This window comes from Rhincodon typus, chromosome 2, assembly GCF_021869965.1.
Source record: "Rhincodon typus isolate 14 chromosome 2, sRhiTyp1.1, whole genome shotgun sequence".
Lineage (NCBI taxonomy): Eukaryota > Metazoa > Chordata > Chondrichthyes > Orectolobiformes > Rhincodontidae > Rhincodon > Rhincodon typus.
In genome coordinates this window covers 36,603,064-36,624,504 of record NC_063333.1, presented here as the reverse complement: position 1 = coordinate 36,624,504, position 21,441 = coordinate 36,603,064, and the positions used below count along the sequence as shown (strand labels likewise).

The 21,441-nt window shown below is 40.9% G+C and overlaps 1 protein-coding gene across 1 annotated transcript in view; it reads left to right on the top strand.

The window, feature by feature from the left end:
- Nucleotides 1-21,441, top strand: part of gpr158a (G protein-coupled receptor 158a) — a 529,808-nt gene that overhangs the window by 448,043 nt on the left and 60,324 nt on the right. Inside the window, exon 8 of the mRNA XM_048614342.1 lies at nucleotides 15,584-15,722. Within this exon, the coding sequence (XP_048470299.1) occupies nucleotides 15,584-15,722 (139 nt within the window). The remainder of the gene's footprint in view (nucleotides 1-15,583; nucleotides 15,723-21,441) is intronic.

Below are 21,441 nucleotides of genomic sequence, written 5' to 3'. Positions count from 1 at the left end.
ATGAACACAGCAGGCCAAGCAGCATCAGAGGAGCAGGAAAGCTTGTGTTTCGGCTAAATGTGGCCTCACCAATGACTTATACAACTGTAACAAAATGTCCCAACTCCTATAGTCAATGCCTTGACCGATGAAGTCCAGCATGCTAAATATCTTCTTCACCACCCTGTCTACTTGTGACGCTGCTTTCAACAAACTATATCCTTGTGCTTCTAGGTCTCTGTGTTCCACAACACTCCTCAGGACCTTACCATTTACTGTATAAGTCCACCTTGGTTTGACTTTCCAAAGTGCAACACTTCACACTTATCTGTATTGAATTGCATTTACCAATCCTCAGCCCACTTTCCCATCTGACCAAGATCCCTCTAATTTTTGATAACCTTCCTTGCTATCAATGATACCTCCTAATTTTATTTTGAGTCCAGTGACCCTTCAGAGCTTATTGTGGCTAGGGAGAGGTTTGTGTATATGCTAAAGAAGGGGTGGGGAGAGAGGGAAGGAGTAAACGATAGATAGAGATGGAGTCCAGAGAAAGAGAAAAGCAGTTAGGCAGACAAAGGAATGGGTGAAGGTCAGTCTGGGAGAATGAGTAGCCGGTAATGGGGATCTTTAGTAGCTGATAATGGTTTGTAATTGGTAGCAGCCCATGCGATGATGAGGCCTGGTGAGTGGGGTATGAGGTAAAGACATGGGAGCAGGTGGGAAGGCCCCAAAATTACTGAACTCAATATGGAGTCCTGAAGATTGCAGGGTTTCCAAGCAAAAAAAGGGGATGTTATTTTTCTAGTGTGCGCTGAGCTTTGCTGGAGCACTGAGATAGAGACTTTGGCCAGGGAACACGATAGTCTGTTGAAATGACAGGCAACTGAAAGCTCTGGATCATTTTTTGTGGACAGAATGTAGGTGTTCTGCAAAGTGATCGCCCAGTCTATGCTTTGTCTCCCCAGTGAAGAAGCGATCATATTGTGAGCAGCAAATACAGTGGACTAGATTGAGTGAAGTGCAGGTAAATCACTGTTTCACCTGGAAGGTGTGTCTGAGGCCTTGGATACTGAGGAGGGATGAAATAAATGGCAGATGTTACACCGTCTGAATTTGCATGGGAAGGTGCCATAAGGCTGTGGGGACGTGTAGGGAGTGAAGGAGAAGCAGGCCAACATATCCCGGAGAGAATTGGCCTTGCAGAAGGCTGACAAGGGAGGGGAGGGGAATAAGTGTCTAGTGGTGGCATCCCACTTGAGATGGTGGAAATGGTGGCTAATGATCATTTGGATGTGGATGGTGGTGGGATGGTAGGTGAGAATGAGGGGGACCCAATTGCTGTTGTGGGAGGAAAGAGAGGGAATGTGGTCTGAAATGCAGCAGATGTTCGGACAGGGTTGAGGGTCCTGTCAACCCATGGTGCTGGGGAATCCTCGCTTGAGGAAGAAGGTGAACATTTTGGAGATGGAACACCTCAGGGAATGGAATGGAGTCTTTAGAGGTGTGAGGATGTATAGTCAAGGTAACTGTGAGAGTCGATAGGTTTATCATGGATATTAGTGGCATGGATCTCAGGACATTCTCACGTTGTTTTCTTTGGAGCAGAGAAGGTTGAGGGGGCACCCGGTTCAGATGTATAAGATTATGAGGTAAATACATAAAGTAGACAGGAAGTAGCTGATCCCCTCAGTCCAAGGGTCAGTTGTGAGGGGGTATAATTTTAAGGTGAAGGGCAAGACGTTTAGAAGGGATTTGAGGAAAAATGTTTTCACCCAAAGGGAGGTGGGAATTTGGAATGCATTGCCTGGGAGGCTGTAGAGGTGGGGAATCTCAAAACCTTTAAAAGGTACGTGGATGAGGAACTTGAAATTTCATAATATGCAGGACTACGGCCAAGTGCTAGAAAGTGGCATTAGTGTAGATAGGTCAGCACAGCCTCTTCTGTGCTGTATGATTCTATGACTCAATGACTGTATGACTATGAGAACCTCCTACATCAGTTCCAGTTTAAACTTATTTATTCTTTTGAAATAGTGATTGAAAGAATATCTGAATATTGTATTTTCTGAGCAAGTTGTATCTACAAAACTTCAGAGACAACCATGCAGACAACCACCCCTTAATGACCCTGTATGAATGTTCTACGAATGAATGACCAGACTACACATGCCTGACTCTCAGAACAAAAGATTCTGAAACATCCAATGCTTTCTCCTTTTGACTTCAAGGATGGCCAAAGTGTTTTTGATTTTCTTTATTTTTCTGTTTGTGGGGTGTGTGGGTGGTTTGTGTTTTGGGGATATTTATAGGGATTAGCAATTATATTTCTATGTCAGTGACTGTAAATGTTAACAAATTATTGCACCTTTATTGACTAAGTTTGATATGGATAATAAACTCATAGTTATGCTGATTAAGAAACCTGGTTAATAGATCTTCTTGTTTAAACCTGATATAGGTAAGGAATTTTATTGGTCATCGTGGTAACTGGAAAAGGTACTTTTGTTTTATGTTGCAACTTGTGGAATAATGAGGCAAAAGCAGTGATGTATTTCTGTAATTCCCATATCTCCTATGCCCCTACCATGTCTGTTCTATGCCCACTCACCCAGTCTGCACTATGTGCGCAACCTCTGAGAAAGATAATACAATGGCAAATTTTTGAAATGCTCATTACAGGAAAACAAACAGCTATTCACCACAATCTTTGAAAATCATTCTTCCTCTTGTCATAGTGTAGTCAATCAGATACAGGAAACACAGACTCAACAGAGAAAACTTTCAAACCACTTCACACCTAATGAAGACAGAGGCAGTGGGGGAAAGAAAACTCTTCAAAATGATCACGTTGGTCTGAATAAAGAATGACAGAGAATGAATAATAGGTTAATCTGGAAAAAATACAGAATGAAAGGAAGCTCGTTAGGGATGTAAAAATGTTTTAAAAATCAAGAGAGTAAGTAAAATGAGTGTTTATCTTCTAGAGACTAAAAGTGGGGAGTTAATAGTAGATAATAAGGGATTGGTGGATGAGATGAACAAATATTTTGCTTCTGCCTTCACTGTAAAGAATGCAAAAAAAAAGCTGTAAATCTGGAGATGGAAGGACGAGTGGAATTTAGTGAAGTTATAGCCTCAAGGGAAGTGGCTCTATGCAATCTGATGGAACTGTGGGCTGAACAGTCTCGGTATCCAGATGCTTTGGAGAGGGTACAAAGAAGGTTTACCAGGATGTTGCCTGGTATAAGGGATTTTAGCTATGATGAAAGATTAGACAGACTGGGTTTGTTTTCACTGGAACGCAGGAGATTGAGGGGTGACCTGATAGAAGTTTATAAGATTGTGAATGGTATGGGTAGAGTGAAAAGTATGAGGCTTTTTCCCAGGGTGGAGGGGTCACTTACTAGGGGACACAGGTTCAAGGTGCAATGGGGGAAGTTTAAAAGAGATGTGCGAGGTGTGTTTTTCGCACAAAACGTGGTGAGTGCCTGGAACACACTGCCAGAGGAGGTGGTGGAAGCAGACACAATAGCAGCATTCAAGAAACACCTGGATGAATAGATGAATAGGAAGGGAATAGAGGGATATGGATCCTGTAAGTGAAGACAGTTTTAATATGAAAGGACAAAATGTGGAGGCGCAGGCTTGGACGGCTGAAGAGCCTGTTCCTGTGCTGTATTGTTCTTTGTTCTTAAGCCATTTAGCTTAACATCTGTCGTGCTGAAGTATTAAAATCAATCATTAAATGGACTATAGCTGCATACAGAAAAGCTTGAAGTAATTGGGAAGAGTCAGCAGGTTTTATTAAAGGAAAGTCACAGAGTTGTAGTCATGGGTGATGTCAACTTTCCAAATATTGATTGGAAACTTTTTAGTTGTAATAGTTTAGATGGAGCAGATTTTGTCCAGTGTGTTCAGGAAGGATTCCTGACACAGTACGTAGATAGACCAACACGAAAAGAAGCCACTTTGGATTTGCTGCTTGGCAATGAACTGGGCCAAGTGTTAGACCTTTTGGTAGGAGAGCATTTTGGCGGTAGCGATCATAACTCTGTTACTTTTACAATAGTCATGGAAAAGGATAGGTACATACAGCAGGGTAAGGTTTATAATTGGGGGAAGGGTAATTATAATGCTGTTTGGCAAGAACTGGGTAAAATAAAATGGGAACAGGTGCTGTCAGGGAAGAGCACTATTGAAATGTGGAGATTGTTTAAGGAATGCATACTGCTTGTGCTCGATATGTTTGTCCCTAGCAGGCAGGGAAGATGCAGTCGAGTGAGGGAGCCTGGTTCTCGAGAGAGGTCGAACGACTGGTTAAGAGGAAGAAGGATGCTCATATAAGGTTTAGGAAACAAGGATCGGAAAAGGCTCCAGAGGGATACACGTTAGCCAGGAAGGACGTGAAATAGGGGCTTAGGAGAGCGAGAAGGGGGTATGAGAAAATCTTGGCAGATAGGATCAAGGAAAACTCCAAGGCTTTTTACACGTACGTGAGGAATAAGTGAATGACCAGAGAAAGTGTAGGGCAGATCAAGGATTGTAAAGGGAACTTGTGCACGGAGCCTAAAGAGATAGGAGAGGTCCTTAATGAATACTTTTCTTCGGTATTCACAACTGAGAGAGACCTAGTTGTAGGGGAGGACAGTGTGAAACAGGCTGGTAGGCTAGAGGAGGTGGATGTTAGTAAGGAAGATGTACTAGGAATTTTGAGGAACTTGAAGATAGATAAATCCCCCGGGCCTGATGGTATTTATCCAAGGATTCTATGGGAAGCGCGGGAAGAGATCGCAGGACCTTTGGCGATGATCTTTTCGTCCTCACTGTCCACGGGTATAGTGCCGGAAGATTGGAGAGAGGCAAACGTCATTCCCTTGTTCAAAAAAGGGAATAGGGATAACCCCGGAAATTACAGGCCAGTTAGTCTTACGTCAGTGGTGGGCAAATTATTGGAAAGGGCTCTGAGAGATAGGATTTATGATCACTTGGATAGGCACAGTTTGATTTGTGATAGTCAGCATGGATTTGTGAGGGGTAGATCATGCCTCACAAACCTTATTGAATTCTTTGAAGAGGTGACCAAACACGTGGATGAAGGTAGAGCAGTGGATGTGGTATATATGGATCTAACTAAGGCATTTGATAAGGTTCCCCATGGTAGGCTCATGCAGAAGGTAAGGAGGCATGGGATAGGGGGAAATGTGGCAGATTGGATTCAGAATTGGCTGACCCTTGGAAGACAAAGAGTGGTAGTGGACGGAAAATATTCAACATGGTGCTCAGTTACGAGTTATGTACCACAAGGATCTGTTCTGGGTCCTCTTCTATTTGTGATTTTTGTAAATGATTTGGATGTAGGAGTGGAAGTGTGGATTAGTAAGGTCGCAGACGATATGAAGGTGGGTCGAGTTGTGGATAGTGCGGAGGGCTGTTCTAGGTTACAAAGGGACATTGATAGGATGCAGAGCTGGGCTGAGAAGTGGCAGATGGAGTCCCTGAAAAGTGTGAAGTGATTCATTTTGGAAGGACAAATTTGAAAGCAGAATACAGGGTTAACGGAAAGATTCTTGGCAGTGTGGAGGAGCAGAGGGATCTTGGGGTTCATGTCCACAGTTCCCTGAAAGCTGCCACCCAGGTGAATAGAGTTGTTAAGAAGGAGTATGGTGTGTTAGCTTTCATTAATAGAGGGATTGAGTTCAAGAGCCGTGAAGTTATGCTCCAGCTGTACAAAAGCCTGGTTCGGCCACATCTGGAGTATTGTGTCCAGTTCTGGTTGCCTCATTACAAGAAAGATGTGGAAGCGTTAGAAAAGGTGCAGAAGAGATTTACCAGGATGTTGCCTGGAATGGAGGGAAGGTCTTACTAGGAAAGGTTGAGAGAGCTAGGGCTTTTCTCTTTAGAATGACGAAGGATGAGAGGTGACTTGATAGAGGTGTACAAAATGATCAGAGCTATAGATAGAGTGGACAGCCAGAGACTTTTTCCTAGGGTGGAGGTAGCTATTACGAGGGGGCATAGTTTTAAATGAGTGGAGGTGGATATAGGGGAGACGTCAGAGGTAGGTTCTTTACTCAGAGAGTGGTAGGGGCATGGAATGCATTGCCGGAGAGGGTAGTGGAGTCAGCCTCATTAGGGGCATTTAAGCCGCTATTAGATAGGCATATGGATGATTGTCTAAGGTAGGGGTGGAGGTTAGATAGACCTTAGGATTAGGGTAAAAGTTCGGCACAAAAGTGGGCCGAAGGGCCTGTACTGTGCTGTACTGTTCTATTCTATCTATCTATTATGTAACCAATTTATAGAAATTCTTTGACAGTGTAGCATGCACCGTGGATAAAGGACAGACTGTCTACCATACTTGGATTTCCAGACAGTATTTGATAAAGTGCTGTATCAAAGGCTATTTCAAAAATAAAATCTCATGCTATGGGTTGGGGTGGGAGGGAGTGGGGGTGGGTGGGGGTGTGGGGACAACATTAATTTGGATACCAGAATGGCTGGCTGGCAGAAAACAAAGAGTATACATAAATGGGTCTTTGGTTGACAGGATGTAATATTCATAATCCCAGAGGCGTCTATACTGCAGCTTCAACTTTTTCCAAATTACATCAATGACTTAGATAGGGGAAGTGAAGGCACAGTAGCTAAATGAGCTGCGAAGGGGACTCAGGGAGATTGCAGTTGGATATTAATTGATTGAGTCAGTTGGCAAAAGTCTGGCAGATGGAATAAAATTTGGGAAAATGTGAAGTTATTCTCTTTGGCAGGAAGAATAAAAGAAAGCAGAGAATTATTTAAATAGAATAAGTGCAAAATCCCAAGGTGCAAAGGGATCTATGTATTCTGTTGCTTGAATCACAAAAGATTAGTATGCAGGTACAACACATAATCAAGAAGACTAATGGGATACTATCCTTTATTTTGAGAGAACCAAACATAAAAGTGAGCATGTCATGCTTCAGTTATACAGAGAATTAGTGTGAACACATCTTGAATACTGTGTGTAGTTCTGGTCATCTTTTAAGGAAGAATATAAATGCATCGAAGGCAGTTGAGAAAACATTTACTAGATTGAAACCATAGAATGAGTGGATTGCCTCATGAAGACAGCTTAAACAGGCTAGGCTCAGTTCCACTGAAGTTTAGAAGAATGAGGAGTCACTTACTTCAAGTGTATAAAATGCCAAGTGATCTTGACAAGGCAGACATGGAGGGAATGTTTCTCCTTATGGAGAATCGAGAACTAGGGGACGTTGTTTTAAAGTTAAGGGTCACCCTTACCAGATAGGGATGAGAATTTCTTTTTCTCTTAGAAGAATCGTCTGCCCTCAGAAGGCATTTCAAGCATAGTCATTAAGTCTTTTCAAGGGAAAGTAAGTAAATGTTACAAAGGTTAGATGGTAATGTGGAATGCAAAGCACAAACACATCAGCCATGAATGATGGAGAAAGCTTGAGAGGCTGAAGAGTATACTTTGTTCTTATTTTGTATGGTCCTCTGTTGATTATTACAAAGTAAATAAATTTTCACTAACATAAAACTAGCAACAAAGCAAACCTACCGCTACTGGGCAGTGTCCATTATTTGTTTTTGGAGTTCAGCCAAGCATTCAAAATAAGGCTATTTGGCTAGCCACTTTTCTGTTGATAGGTTGACTTTAGTTGAATTTTCCTAAGTGGGACTTTTACTCTGTGTGTTTTGTTATCCGTTTATGAAGAAGAAGAACAATGTTTTTCAAAATGATTATCCTTTTTTCTGACCTGAGAGCAGAGATCTCCAATGAGTCATATCTTTTCTGAGGTGCAACGAACAATGTCTAAGAACACAAATTTCTTGAAAGTAGTGGGTCGTGGCTCCAAAATTCCCACCCGTGTAGAAGAGCCGGTAAGTGCTGAAATGTTACATTTGGGCCTGCTACCAACATCCTTATCTTGCAGTTAGAAAATTTTCTGCAAAAGGAATGGGGCAGAAATCCCAGTTTTGGATGTTGCCTACCAATTTAAAATGCTGCAGCTCAATGCCAGCATGCAAGGAGGCAAAAAGCCTGAGCTTTTATCTTTTGAGCATTCCAATATTTTTATGGTCCCCTTTGTGACCAAGTTAAAATCATTGTCAATGATTTGCTCAGAAAGGAAAACAACAAGATAATTATAGGGGAGAGCAGTCTCGAAGGGCCTAATGGCCTACTCCTTTTTTTTCATTTCTCTGGGATGGGGGCATCTACGGTCAGGACTGTATTTGTTTCTCATCTCCAGTTGCCCTTTACCTGAGTTACTTGTGAGGTCATTTCAGAAGGAAGTGAGGAGACAACCATATTGCAATGAGTCTGAAGTCGCATGGAGGCCAGACCCACTAAGGATGAATTACCCTCCCTATTGCTGTTTTTTTTTGTTTAATAAAAAAAATTGGCATGTTCATCATTACTGAGATATGTTGTATAATCCAAATTCATATTATTTCATTCTAAATTCCACCAGCCGCTGTAGTGCAATGTAGTCTGTGTCAGCCCTTGCTCCTGTGTCGTTAGTGCAGTAACATGCTTAGTACCAACATAAATTATATGTTGAAAGCTATGAATGAGGAGACAAGTTGAAAATGATGTTGGAGGGCATGGAAGGAACAATATGTGATGCTGGTGAAAGAAGTAGAGAGATGAATAACTGTACTTACAGTTGTGGCTCTTGAGAAAATATTAAACTTCTATATTTGAATTGTGGTCATGGCGGGGACCGAGGGTTGTGGGGGATGGGTGTGCTGTGGGTGTTGTGAAGCTGTTGGCAATGACATTTTCACACCAGTGTAAAACTTCACATTTCATCTCAATCTACTGCATCTGCCACGTTTTGCCTACTCACTCATATATCTTTTTCTAAATTACCTTGAATCCTCCTTGCATCCTCCTCACAATTCATATTTTTGTCCAATTTTCTTGTCACCAGAAATCTTGGAAATGTTGTATTTGATTGCTCATTGAGATCATTTCTATGTTGTGAATAGCTGGGCCTAAGCCCAGATTCTTGTAGTACTTCGCTAGTCACTGCCTGCCATCAGAGAAAAGACCCATTTATTCCTGCTCTGTTTCCTGAATACCAACCAATTCTCGATCTAATTGCATATTACTGCCTATTCCATGCCCATTAAATTTTGCCCACTAATGTTATATAAGGGACCTCATCAAAAGCCTTCTAAAACACACCTCATCCACTGGTTCTCCCTTATTTATTCTACTAGTTACGTCCTCAACAAACTCCAATATATTTGTTAAGTACATCTTTCATAAACCTATGGTAGCTTTGTCCAATCCGTTAATGCTTTCCAAATGTTCTGTTCCCGTGTCTTTAAGAATAGACTCTAGCATTTTCCCCACTACTGATATTACGCTATCTAATCTGTAAGTCTCTGTGTGTTTCTCTCCCTTCCTTTTTAAATAGTGAGGTTACATTTGCCACCTTTCATTCCGTAGGAACTTCTCCAGAGTTACCCTATTGAATCTCTGGACTTTGATTTGTCTTCACCCACTGTCTCTCTTTAACTAGTTGAAAGTGATGTGCAAGCAGTAGGACTAATTCACTATCCCTCACTGGGCAGTAATCTCTCTGACAGATTGCCACACTCTGTGTACTCCAAACAGTGCTCCCCCATAGCTACCATTTACCTCACTTCATAGTTTTTTGATGCATTATGCACTGGTAACAAAATGTGATAAAAAGCTAAGTGTTTCACCCAACCAAAAGATAGACTGCTTTCCAGCAGCAAACAGCTCACTCCAGTGAATTGCCTAAGACCCATAAACTGTGCTCAACTCTGATACAGTGGCAAATAGCCTAAGGCATACAGTCTCATAACCATTAGGTTTCACTAAAGAACTATCATTACTGCTACCGTGTCACATGGTAATATCTTGTTCTTTTCAAATAAGTACCAAATAAAATCTGAATTAAATATATCTGCATCTTGACCGAGACTGAACTTGTATAATAGTGTTTTCATTAAAACCATTCAGCTCAAAATTTGAAGAAACTTTTTTTTCAAATTAATAGCTTTTTGCTTCAGGTTGCTGATTCTTCATTCTTTAATTACTGTTAGTGCCGTTGTAAATACAAAGCATGCTTTTGGAAAAGTAAATATGTTCCTTAAATCCCTCCAGCAAAGGATTTTAGGTGCTGTTTATTTTAGTCGATGGATGCTTTTCTCCACTTTAGTAATATGACTGAAACAATCAAATCTTCACTGTTCCACTGAGAAGAAATCTCAGTTCATGGAAAGGATGATGCTCTAAAAAGATGGTACCTCTATCTTCAAGGATAATAACAGTGTATATCTTTTCAAGTCTGAGCGTCAATTCATTTTGACAGGTTCTTCTTGGTTTAGAAATGAACCAGCAAAGAGAATAAAAGAACAATTTTGTCTGATAAAGCTGCTATAGGTTATAATGTGAAGAAAAATATTTGCAGGGAGAAATAAATTGCCTCATGATCAGTATTGTTTCTATTTATATCATTAATGAGGTTCTGCGCTTGGCATGCAGGTCAATGGAATGGAACACCGGTGTTTGCTGAAAGACAAGGACTAGTTGGATGTTCTATGTTTTGTTTCTGTTTCAAATTCTGAAAGTACTAAGAATAGTAGCTAAGACTAGCTATCTATTAGAATCATACAGAGAGTATGCTCAATCTCCCTGTCAGTTTATTCACTAAAAGCAATACCCTAAAAATGTAGTATAGTACAGCACAAGCAGAGGCCATTTAGCCCTTCAAGGCTACATTGGCTCTTTTTTTATTCATTCCTTCAAGAGATGAGGGTGTCACTGGCTGAACTGGCATTCATTGCCCATCTTGTCCAACTAAAAGTCGCCACATTGCTGTGGGTCTAGGGTCAGATATAGGCCAGACAAGGCAAGGATGACAGTTTCCTTCCCTAAAGGACATTAGTGAGCCAGATGAGTTTTTCTGACAATCAACAATGGATTCATCGCCGTCATTAGACTCTTAATTCGAGTTTTTTTTTTTAATTATTGAACTTAAATTCTGCCATCTGTCCATGGTGGGATTTGAACCTGGGTCCCCACAACATTACCTAGGTCTCTGGATTAACAGTCCAGCAATAATACCACTAGGCTATCACCTTTTGAAGAGCATACAGTTAGTCTCACTGCCTTGCTCTATCCCCATACTGGTGTTTCTTTCTCTTAAATTTTCAGAGTTTTTAGAATAATCTTTGAGAATTTAGTTGGATTAGTATTAACGCAGGGACAGAAATATGGTCTGCAAAGGATGTTCATAAGTGACAAACCTGCAGCAATGAGAATAAACTGTTAATATTGGCCAATTGACTGTCATTTAAATCAATCCCCTCCTTTCCTTGGTTGATGCTGCATTGCTGGTGTGACACTCACCCACAAGGTGGAACACTCCCCATTTGCCTGTATGAGTGCAACTCCAACAACACCTAAGAAGCTTGACACCATTCAGGACAAAGCAGCCCGCTTGATTGACATCAAACCACAAGCATCCAGTCCCTCCACCACCAATGCTCAGTAGCAGCAGTGTGTGCTATCTACAAGATAGACTGCAGAAATACACCAAACATCCTTTGAGAGAGCCTTCCAAATCCACAACCACTTCCATCTAGAAGGACAAGGGAAGCAGACACATGGGAATGCCACAACCTGCAAGTTCCACTCAAAGCCACTCACCATCCTGACTTGGAAATATATCATTGTTCCTTCAGCGTCGCTGGGTCAAAATCCTGGAATTCCCTAACCAATGGCATTGTGGGTCAAGCTACAGCACATGGACTGCAGCGGTTCAAGACGCCAGTTCACCACCACCTTCCTGAGGGTAACTAGGGATTGGCAATAAAGGCTGCAAAAGAATAAAAAAATTTCTTGTCCACTATTTAAGATCTCAGCTAACCACTACAGGGGAGGCTGAGGAGGGTATTTGTATGAGAAGTGGGAAGACACCTGATGTACAAAAGGGCTAAAATTCCTTTAGAGGATTTGGGCTGCTGCTGGTCCCATGAGGTAAGTTTGAAAGCAAAAACGACAAAATATACTTCAACTGTGAGCCTTCTTCCCACGAGCCTCATCTGTTGGTAAAATTATAACAGCTGCCCCACTCAGTCCTATGGTTAAAATAGCAAGAAAGGGTCAATGGCATTGTCATAGGTCATTCTTAGCATTAAAAGAAGCAACCTACTGGTTATAAATGGGCATTTCTGTGCCGGCTCAGAAGTGCAGATTAAAATTGCATACTGTTTGAAGGGAGCAGGACATGAGTAGATATTTTATAGCCTATTTTAAGCTAGCTTGCCACCCAGCTTTCACTAGATGAGCAGGACCAAAATTGCTTCTATCTTCTGAACATGAATAGACCATTTCCTTCATATATCCCCCAGCAGCGCTGTAGAGCCAGGTTGCAAACTGCTTCAAAGTCCCATTCGCTTTACTACTCAGTGCTGTCATAATGAAAAAAAAACTTCCTAGAGGCGTAAACAGGAGAATTTAGCAAAACAGTCATCAACAGCAATGAGCCAATTGATTACTAAAATTGAATGTCTTTTTTTTCAGCAGCTGACTGCCTCTCTACCGAACACGTGCTCACTAATTTATAAAAGTCAGATCCTTTTACTTCTACTTTGTTGAATATTGTTGACATATTATTGCTTAAAAATATAATTTTACGTTATTCATTCTGACAATTTGGTCATTGCTGACTAGGGGTCACTATTTAAGAATCGGGGCTCACTTATTTAAGACAGATATGGAGAAAGTTGTTCTAGAAAGGGTCACGAGGTTTTGAAACTCTCTTCCACAAAATGTGGAAAGCAGACTCTGAATATTTTTAAAGCGGAGGTAGTTAGATTCTTGGTAAGTAAGTGAGTGAAAGGTTAATAGGGATACATAGGAATGAGGAGTAATCAGATTGGCCACAATCTTACTGAATGGTGGAGCAGGCTCAAAATGTTGATCAGTTTACACCTGCTCCAAATTTGTATGTTCATTTTCTGATCACATAACACTGAAGAGAAATATCTAGTTGACTCTATGTCAACAAAATTTTGTTGTGAAAGATCGTAAATCATAGGAGTCGGCCAGCCAGCCCATCGAGTCTGCTCCATCAAACAATGAGATCGTGGCTGAACTGATAATCCACTTGCCTGCCTTTAAGTCACTGGGACAAAATCCTGGAATTCCCTCCTTAATGGCATTGTGGGGCCTACCTCCAGCACATGGACTGCAGTGGTTCAAGGAGGCAGCTCACCACCACCATCTCAAGGACAACTAGGAACAGGCAATAAATGCTGACCAGCCAGCAATGCCCACGTCCCACAAATGAATAAAATGACAAAGACACTGTGTATTCAGGGACACATGCCCAGCTCATGGACTAGACCAGGTTGTATCTCCAGCCCCTTCACTTGCTGTCATAGTGCTCACTCCCTCCGAACCTACCTGGATTGTCACAGCATTGGAACAGAACACCACCTGTCTTGACTTTTACTAACATATGTGGCTATTTTCCTTCTGGAAAGAGACTGAGCTACATATTATGGGAAATGAAAGTGGTTGGCTCAGCTCTTACTGTTGGTTTAGGTGGAGAAGTGTCCTAAATGAGTGAGCAGGCAGCACAGAGAACATGGAGGGTTAGTGGTGTTAGGATCTGTGATAGGTGATACCACGTGAGGAAGCTGTTGCAGGAAATAGTGAACGTGGTAGAGGATGAGCTTTGGTGGGAGGAAAGTAGAGTAACAGCATTAGAATGACATTAGGTATCAGAGAGAAAGTATTAGAAGTTACTTTAGCAGAGTCGAGAAGGATATTGACCTCCTTCTTATAGTGCTGGGCATTCCTGCAGACAACTGAACTTGCTATAACCCAAGTGTTGGCGTTAGACCAGGCTGGCATGATCTGATGTTCCAGTGTCTCCATTGCTAGTCCAATGGGAGGAGGAAGTTTTGCCTCATAACCATCCTGCACAGCACGAATCCCAGGAACCTGACTGCAAACTAAAGCACTGAATTCCCTTTGTCTGCAGTCTCACGGACAAATATCAGGAGCGCTGTCAGGTAGCCCTGCACTGACAGTGCTTGTCTGGCTGCATAACCTATTTTTAAAAATGGTGCAACTGTGAGGGCTGCCAGTGAATTCTGGAATATCCGCTGAGTGGAAAAGTTATTGTTGGAATGGCACATGGTAAAATAGGGCAGAAATCAGACATGAAAAACAGTACAGGAGCAGAGTAGATAGTTCATAAAGTAACTTTGGTAAGATACAGGATAGAACTCTTGCTAGGCCTCACAGCAAAAATCCCTCCAAAAAAGTGATGCACCTCAGCACTATGATTAAATTTTCCCTTACACAGGAAATCTAGATAAGCTTTAGTTTAATTGGAGTATGCCCTTTCTTCACTCATGATTTACTTCTGCGTACCCAACAGAAAATAAATCGCCCTGTCTCGGAGATGAGCTAATTCCAAGACGGCATCAATCCATAATTTACTGTCAGATAAATATAAGGGAACTTTGGAGCTCCTGTCCCTCCAAATTTCCTCTTTCTTCTTGCATTGAAACAGTTAACTCCACGTGGGGCTTTCCCATGCCTGTGAATCTGAGAGGAGGAAATAACTATAACTATTGGCCTGAAGCAACATGAATCGACAAGCCAACCACTGTGTCCATATTTTATCAATGAATGAATGAATGATTTATTTATTGTCGCTTACTTTTCCCAGTGAATATACAGTAAAATACAATGAAAAGCTTCAACAGTCGCCACAATCCAGTGCCATTTTGAATAGTTTAAGAATAAAAAGGATAAAAGATATAACTGAAAGAGAGACCTGAGCTGACTCACCAATCACACCTGCACCACTACTGTTTGGTCATACCATTCTCAGAGATCTGACAATCATTTCATGTATTGAAATCCAAATTTATGTGATTATTTTCCCTTCAGTTTTATTAGGCAGCTTTTTTATTCAAGTGACTATGCAAATTAAAACTTCATGAAAAATCATTATTTTGCTCCTTGTTGCAAACATGAAGATCCATTAGCTTCCTTTTTATTAAGAAGGATCAGCATTGTATTTTTTTGTTAGGGAAAAAAGATCCATGACTTGAAAATCTTTAGTTTTTCAGTTCAGAGGTCCTGGTGGAAGTTAGATGAATGAAGTTTTTTTTTCTGAAGAAAGGAGCAATGTTAGAACTGTAAGGAATTAGATTATCTTGCATTGAGGGTGTTAGTGTGAAAACTCAAGACTAGAAGTGTTCGGTTAGATAAGGGATCCCATAAGGGATTATTTGAAGCTGAGAAAGTCTAAGCTCAGTCATATGATTAGTTAAAAAAGAAGCAACAAAACTTTCAAGACTGTGAATTGAAAGAAACAGTTGAGTCAATCCTATAGATTTTATTGAGAAAGGAATTAATTCTTACTGTTATTTGAGAACTGTAAGGTATTGACGTGTAGTTATATTTTTATTATGTTTTGAAATCTTTCAAATTGTGTTTATGCAAATAGTTTGGCTTATTCTGTTTTATTTTCAGATTATACCTGAAGCTCAAAGTCACTCCATTCCTTCTCTGCTTTTTCTTTTGCAGCTGAATTTCTATTCCTCCTCTGGGGGGTATATCTCTGCTATGCAGTACGGACAGTACCATCAGCATTTCATGAACCACGCTACATGGCCGTAGCTGTCCATAATGAGCTTGTTATATCTGCTGTATTCCATACCATCAGGTAAGAAGACTGCTGGCTGTTTAACCTAATTGCTAAAAGCTACAGGGGGGAGTTTTGGGGAGAGCTGAGGAGATGGGGATGCAGCGGCGGGAGGGTGTGCTTTTTATTCCCTGTTTTTCAAAATGATTGGAGCAAGAGGAAGATTGTTGCAAAAGTAGTTCATGTGCTTACTCAATTCATGCCACACAAATGCTTTGGCTGCAATTGCTGTGGTGTAGTCAAACAATGAACCAATGACCTCTTGACATTAACAATAATATAACTTGAGGACTGCCACTGGAGATCAGGAGTATGAGACACAATATTGAGACTTTACAACACAGACTGTGGTGACCCTAATTTCAGGCACAGATCACAGCCAAACTTCTTCTTGTGGCATGTGCCTTATGAAGATTCCCTGCACAAATATCACAAGAAGTCAACCACGTGCACACACACAGAATCATGGAATCCTTACAGTGTGGAAGCAGGCCATTCGGCCCATCAAGTCCACACTGCCCCTCTGAAGAGCATCCAACCCAGACCCACACCCTACCCTATCCCTGCATTTCCCACCCTAGACATTTAGCATGGCCAATCCACCTAGCCTGCACATCTTTGGACTGTGGGAGGAAACCAGAGCACCTACAGAAAACCCACACAGACACAGGGAGAATGTGCAAACTCCACCAGACAGTCGCCCAAGGGTGGAATCAAACCCGGATCCCTAGCGCTGTGAGGCTGCAGCGCTAACCACTGAGCCACTGTGCCGCCCTCTCATTTATTTTTTTTTAATTCATCCGAGGGAAGTGGGTGTTGCTAGTAAGACCAACATCTATTGCCTTCTTACCCAGAGGGCAGTAAGGAATCAGGAAAGAGATTGCTAAATATTAAATATTAAAGTCATCAAAGGGTCTGGAGAGAATGCAGGAGTACAGCACTGAATTTGACGATCAGCCATGATCATATTGAATAGAAGAGAAGGCTCAAAGGGCCAAATTGCCTACCCCCAGATTCTATATTTTAACCATACTGTGGGTCTAGAATGTAGGCCAGACCCGCTAAGGTTGGTAGATTTCCTTTCTTAAAGTGTATTAGGGAACCAGTTGGGTTTTGTTTTACATAACAGTGGTTGCATGGCCATCATCAATCTAGTTTTGTTTTATTCCAGATTTTTTTTGAAATTCAAATTTCATCATCATTTGAACCATGACCCCAGATGTTAGACTCAGGTTCTGGATTACCAGTCATGTGTCATTACTACTAGGCCACCATGTCACTGCATGTGACCACTTCATTTTTTAACCATAACTTATGATTAATTGCTTTGGTGGTAACAGTGATGGCAACATCATGAAATGGACTAAATAAATGTAGCCAGAACAATTCCTTTCCCACTGTTAACCTTTTTCTATCTCTTGCTTGTTCACAGTTGTTTTACCAGACTAGTCATTAGGAAAGATTTAAAGTGCACTGTGTGCTATAGGGGAGGAACACATAAGCTTGAATGTAACCTTCCTTTAATCCACTAATTTAATGAAGCTTTCAACCTGCTTATTTTCTTTGCTCTAAACCTATTACCAAAGTAGTCAACTGAAGAATTTCATTCTGATGCCTTCATTATTAACACAGTGTGGTGTCATTTCAATCTCGGATGCTCTTCAGTTCCTTCTAAACTGTCCAATCTAATTGAGATCTGTGCAAAAATAACTGCAGCACTAACTGTAGAATATAGAAGACCTATGATATCAAACCTCTGTTTAAAGCAGTGGAAATAGATGTTTAACAAAAACAGAAATTGCTGGACAAACTCAGTAGGTCTGGCAGCATCTGTGGAGAGAAACAGAATTAACATTTTGAGTCTGGTGACCCTTCTTCAGAACTGATAATAGCTAGGAAAAAGTGGTATTTAGCTGAAGAAAGGTGGTGGGGTGAGTGGAAAGAAATAAGCAGAGAGGTGGAGATGGAGCCCAGAGACAGACAATGACAATTAGGCAAAGGGATACATGATAGCATGCCAGGAAGAAAGAAAAGCTGATAATGGGGACGATAAGTAGTTGAAAATGGGATGATAGTGCTGAAAGCAGCCCATGTCATCACAAGACCGAGGGCTGTGGGGATGTTTAAAGGATATAGAGGAAGTTGTTCATGTACTAAAACTATTGGACTCAATATTGAGTCCTGAAGGCTGCAGGGTCCCAAGTGGAAAATAAAATGCATGTACAGTTCCTTGTTTCATTTTAGGAAATAAATGTTATTTATTCCACATAGTTAATGCCAAATGCAACGTTTGTTTCCATGGGTTTTTCAAGAATGCATTCAAAGTAGAAACAAAAAATCATTTTTTATTTGGGTTTCAAACCAAACGACCCTGGAAGTTATGAGTGATCAAATGGCCAAGCAGAATATTCTGTGCACTACTTTGGATGAAGATAGCACTATTTTAATCTTTGGTTGATTCTAAAATTGTCCCCCTTAAATTTAACTCAACATGTCACATCCAACTGCAGTGAAACACTATCATTCTTAGGGTAGTATTTCTTTGTGTTGTACATGTAAATGACAATAATAATTGTAATCCACCATGTGAACAATTATTTGCATGACATAGAAATAGCCACATACCTAAACGTAAACTGCTTCATCCCTGTCTCCAGGTTTCCTGATTCTCGAATTACCATTACAAGTTTGGGTAATCCAAGTCTAATCACCTGCCTCCGTTGCTGCTATAATACAGTATGTGTCACACCTTAGCTCCAGTACCACTTACACCATGTGCATGTGAGCTGTGTAATTCATGATAACTTGCGCATGCTTCTTCAGTGCAGTGAGCCCACACTTGCAAATGAAAAGCTTTTAGCTCCTGACACCTTGCAGGATTAGAGCTGTTTCAATATTGTAGGAAAAAAAAACATATGCAGGCATTGATTCTTTCCACTTTATTCAAATATAGTTAATCTGTTTTCACTGGCTGTTTAAATTTTCTGTTCAGGATTTTGTCAGTGCAATTTAATAGTTGAATAAAATAACATTGCTTCATCTGAATTGCAATTACTTTTACAGCTGACATTATATACAATGTCTAAAAAGGTTCCTCCCCCACGGAATTCTACCAGTGAGGAGCTGGTGCAAGGAATTTAATTTTACTCATAATTTTCCTTTGAATCTGGCACAGAAGATTTTATAAATGATTAAAGCTGAAACTAAATCCAAGGTTAAAATGTCAAGTTGTGGTATGTAACTCAAGAACGACAACAGCAACTTGCAGTTATATAGTACATCTATTGTGAAAAACATCCCAAGGTGCTTGTGGGAGTGTAATCAGCCAAAAATTGACACTGAAGCAAAGAATGGGAGATTATGAAAAGTGACTAAAAGCTTAGTAAAAGATTTAAGTTTCAAGGAGGGTTTGAAGGGAGGAATGACAGACCGAAAGATGTTTATAGAATCTGGCTGACACCATCCCAGGCAATGGGAAAATGAGCATCATGGAATTGAACAGCTCCAATTTCTAAGGACATGCATTGTGCAATTCGTGTTCTTTCCCTTCATTTATGACAGTGTTGTTCCGCCGCTCCACCTACCCCAGTCCCACAGCCTTCCATCATTTTTCATTTTACAATCCTGACTCTTTAAAAAAGCTTAGTGTCACCAATATCACCATTTCCGCACCTTCCTTACCTTTTCCATTCAGAGATAGTAAGAACTGCTGATGCTGGAGTCTGAGATAACACACTGTGGAGATGGAGGAACACAGCAGGCCAGGCAGCATCGGAGGAACAGGAAAGCTGACGTTTTGGGTCAGGACCTTTCTTCAGAACTTCTTCAGAACATTTCCGAAGAACGGTCCCAACCCGAAACATCAGCTTTCCTGCTCCTCTGATGCTGCCTGGCCAGCTGTGTTCCTCCAGCTCCACACTGTGTTACCTTTTCCATTGTTTTCAACGTTAGCAGCATCCTCTGAGGAGGGATTCAGTCTTCGTCCCCTCAGCTTGGCTTTTTGAATTTGAATAACCCACACACTTTCATTGAACAGCAAGATTTAAGGGCCCTCTTGTGGCAGAGTGATCGTGTCCCTACCCCTGGACTAAGAGGCCTGGCTTCAAGTCCTAACTACTCCAGAGGTTTGTATTGCCATCTCTGAACAGGTTGTTCAGATTTAATAAGAAGGTTGAACGGCAAATCATGGCATAAGTTAACAAAAGCTATATTTCCAATTGAAGCAAAATTGACAATATTATCAAGAAACATGGAATGACTTTTACTGGGTAGTGCAACACAAAAAGTATCATAAATAATCATGATTACTATGTTCTTTGTAGTCTAATTTTTGATTTCAATCATTTATGTCTCCTCTCCTGAGGAGAGAAGCCCTCCCTTTTCAGGAGGTACTGTCGGATCAGCTCTGTGTATATTGCATTAGATTTCCTGCCCCATTCCTGATCAGTGAACTCAATAATATTTCTATCACATGTAACTAGTCAATTCCAATTATTTCTCCCCCTCTAATACTGCATCACAGAAATTAACATGAGTGGCTTGTCAAGTTTCATGATTGGGCAAAGGACTTGATTTACACACTGTCCACTCAATGGGTAAGGCTGAGTGAAAATTATTTGCTTTTCAAATCCTGATTATTTAACTGTACAAGGAAAACCTGTTCTCGATGTGTGGTGCACAATAAAATTAAAAGTCTATTAATAAAGAAAGTCCAATCATTTTGCTACACAAAAACTCACCCCTCTATCTGGTTAACTGCCAACCTCTTCACTAGAAACAGAAGAAGAAAATGATAATGAGGTCCTTTTGTTAAACTAGGCCGGACATCCAATTCCTTGAAATATATGGGATTCCCACTCTTACTATTGTGCTCCTCTCAATCCCTCCTGGGGGGTTTTCAGGGCCAGTGTCCCTAATTTTCATTAAGGTCCATAATTTCAAAAGGGAGCTGTGAATAAACATTACATAAATTAGATATAACACAGTGTGGAGCTGGAGGAACACAGCAGGCCAGGCCACATCAGAGGAGAAGGAAAGCTGACGTTTTGGGTCGGGACCCTTCTTCAGAAGAAGTTCTGAAGAAGGGTCCTGACCCAAAACAACAGCTTTCCTGCTCCTCTGATGCTGCCTGGCCTGCTGTGTGCATCCAGCTCCACACTGTGTTATCTCTGACTCCAGCTTTGGCAGTTCTTACTATCCATAAATTAGATATGTTTGCTTATATCTGATGCTGCTGCTAGATATTTCTGTGAGAACCTCCCAGTTATAGCATATCACAGCATCAGTATAAAACTTCAAAACAGAGTGATTAAGACTCAGCGTAGCGAGATGTCTCCAGACATATTAGTAGGCCACACCATCTTGTAATTCTACCTACATTGCAATTTTTCATATCCAATGCACATTTCTGAATCTTTAGCTGGAACTATAGAATATTATGATGATGTGCTGACACTCAAATATTGCATGCAATTAATCCACTTCACATTGGGGCAGTATTACACCCATTTCCAACCATTTGGGAATGAATGAGAGCCATTTCGAAAAATGCAGCCTTAGGTGTTACATCTGTAATTTACCATTAATGGTCAACTAAATCAAATTTTGTGTATTTGTAATGCAGAGAAGCACTTCAAGTATTCTGCCAAGGACATCTCTTCAAATGTGTGCAGTTAATTAGCAGTCAGTACCGTTCAATCTAAACATGGGTGTGCTGATTTTATTAAACTTATCATTGTCA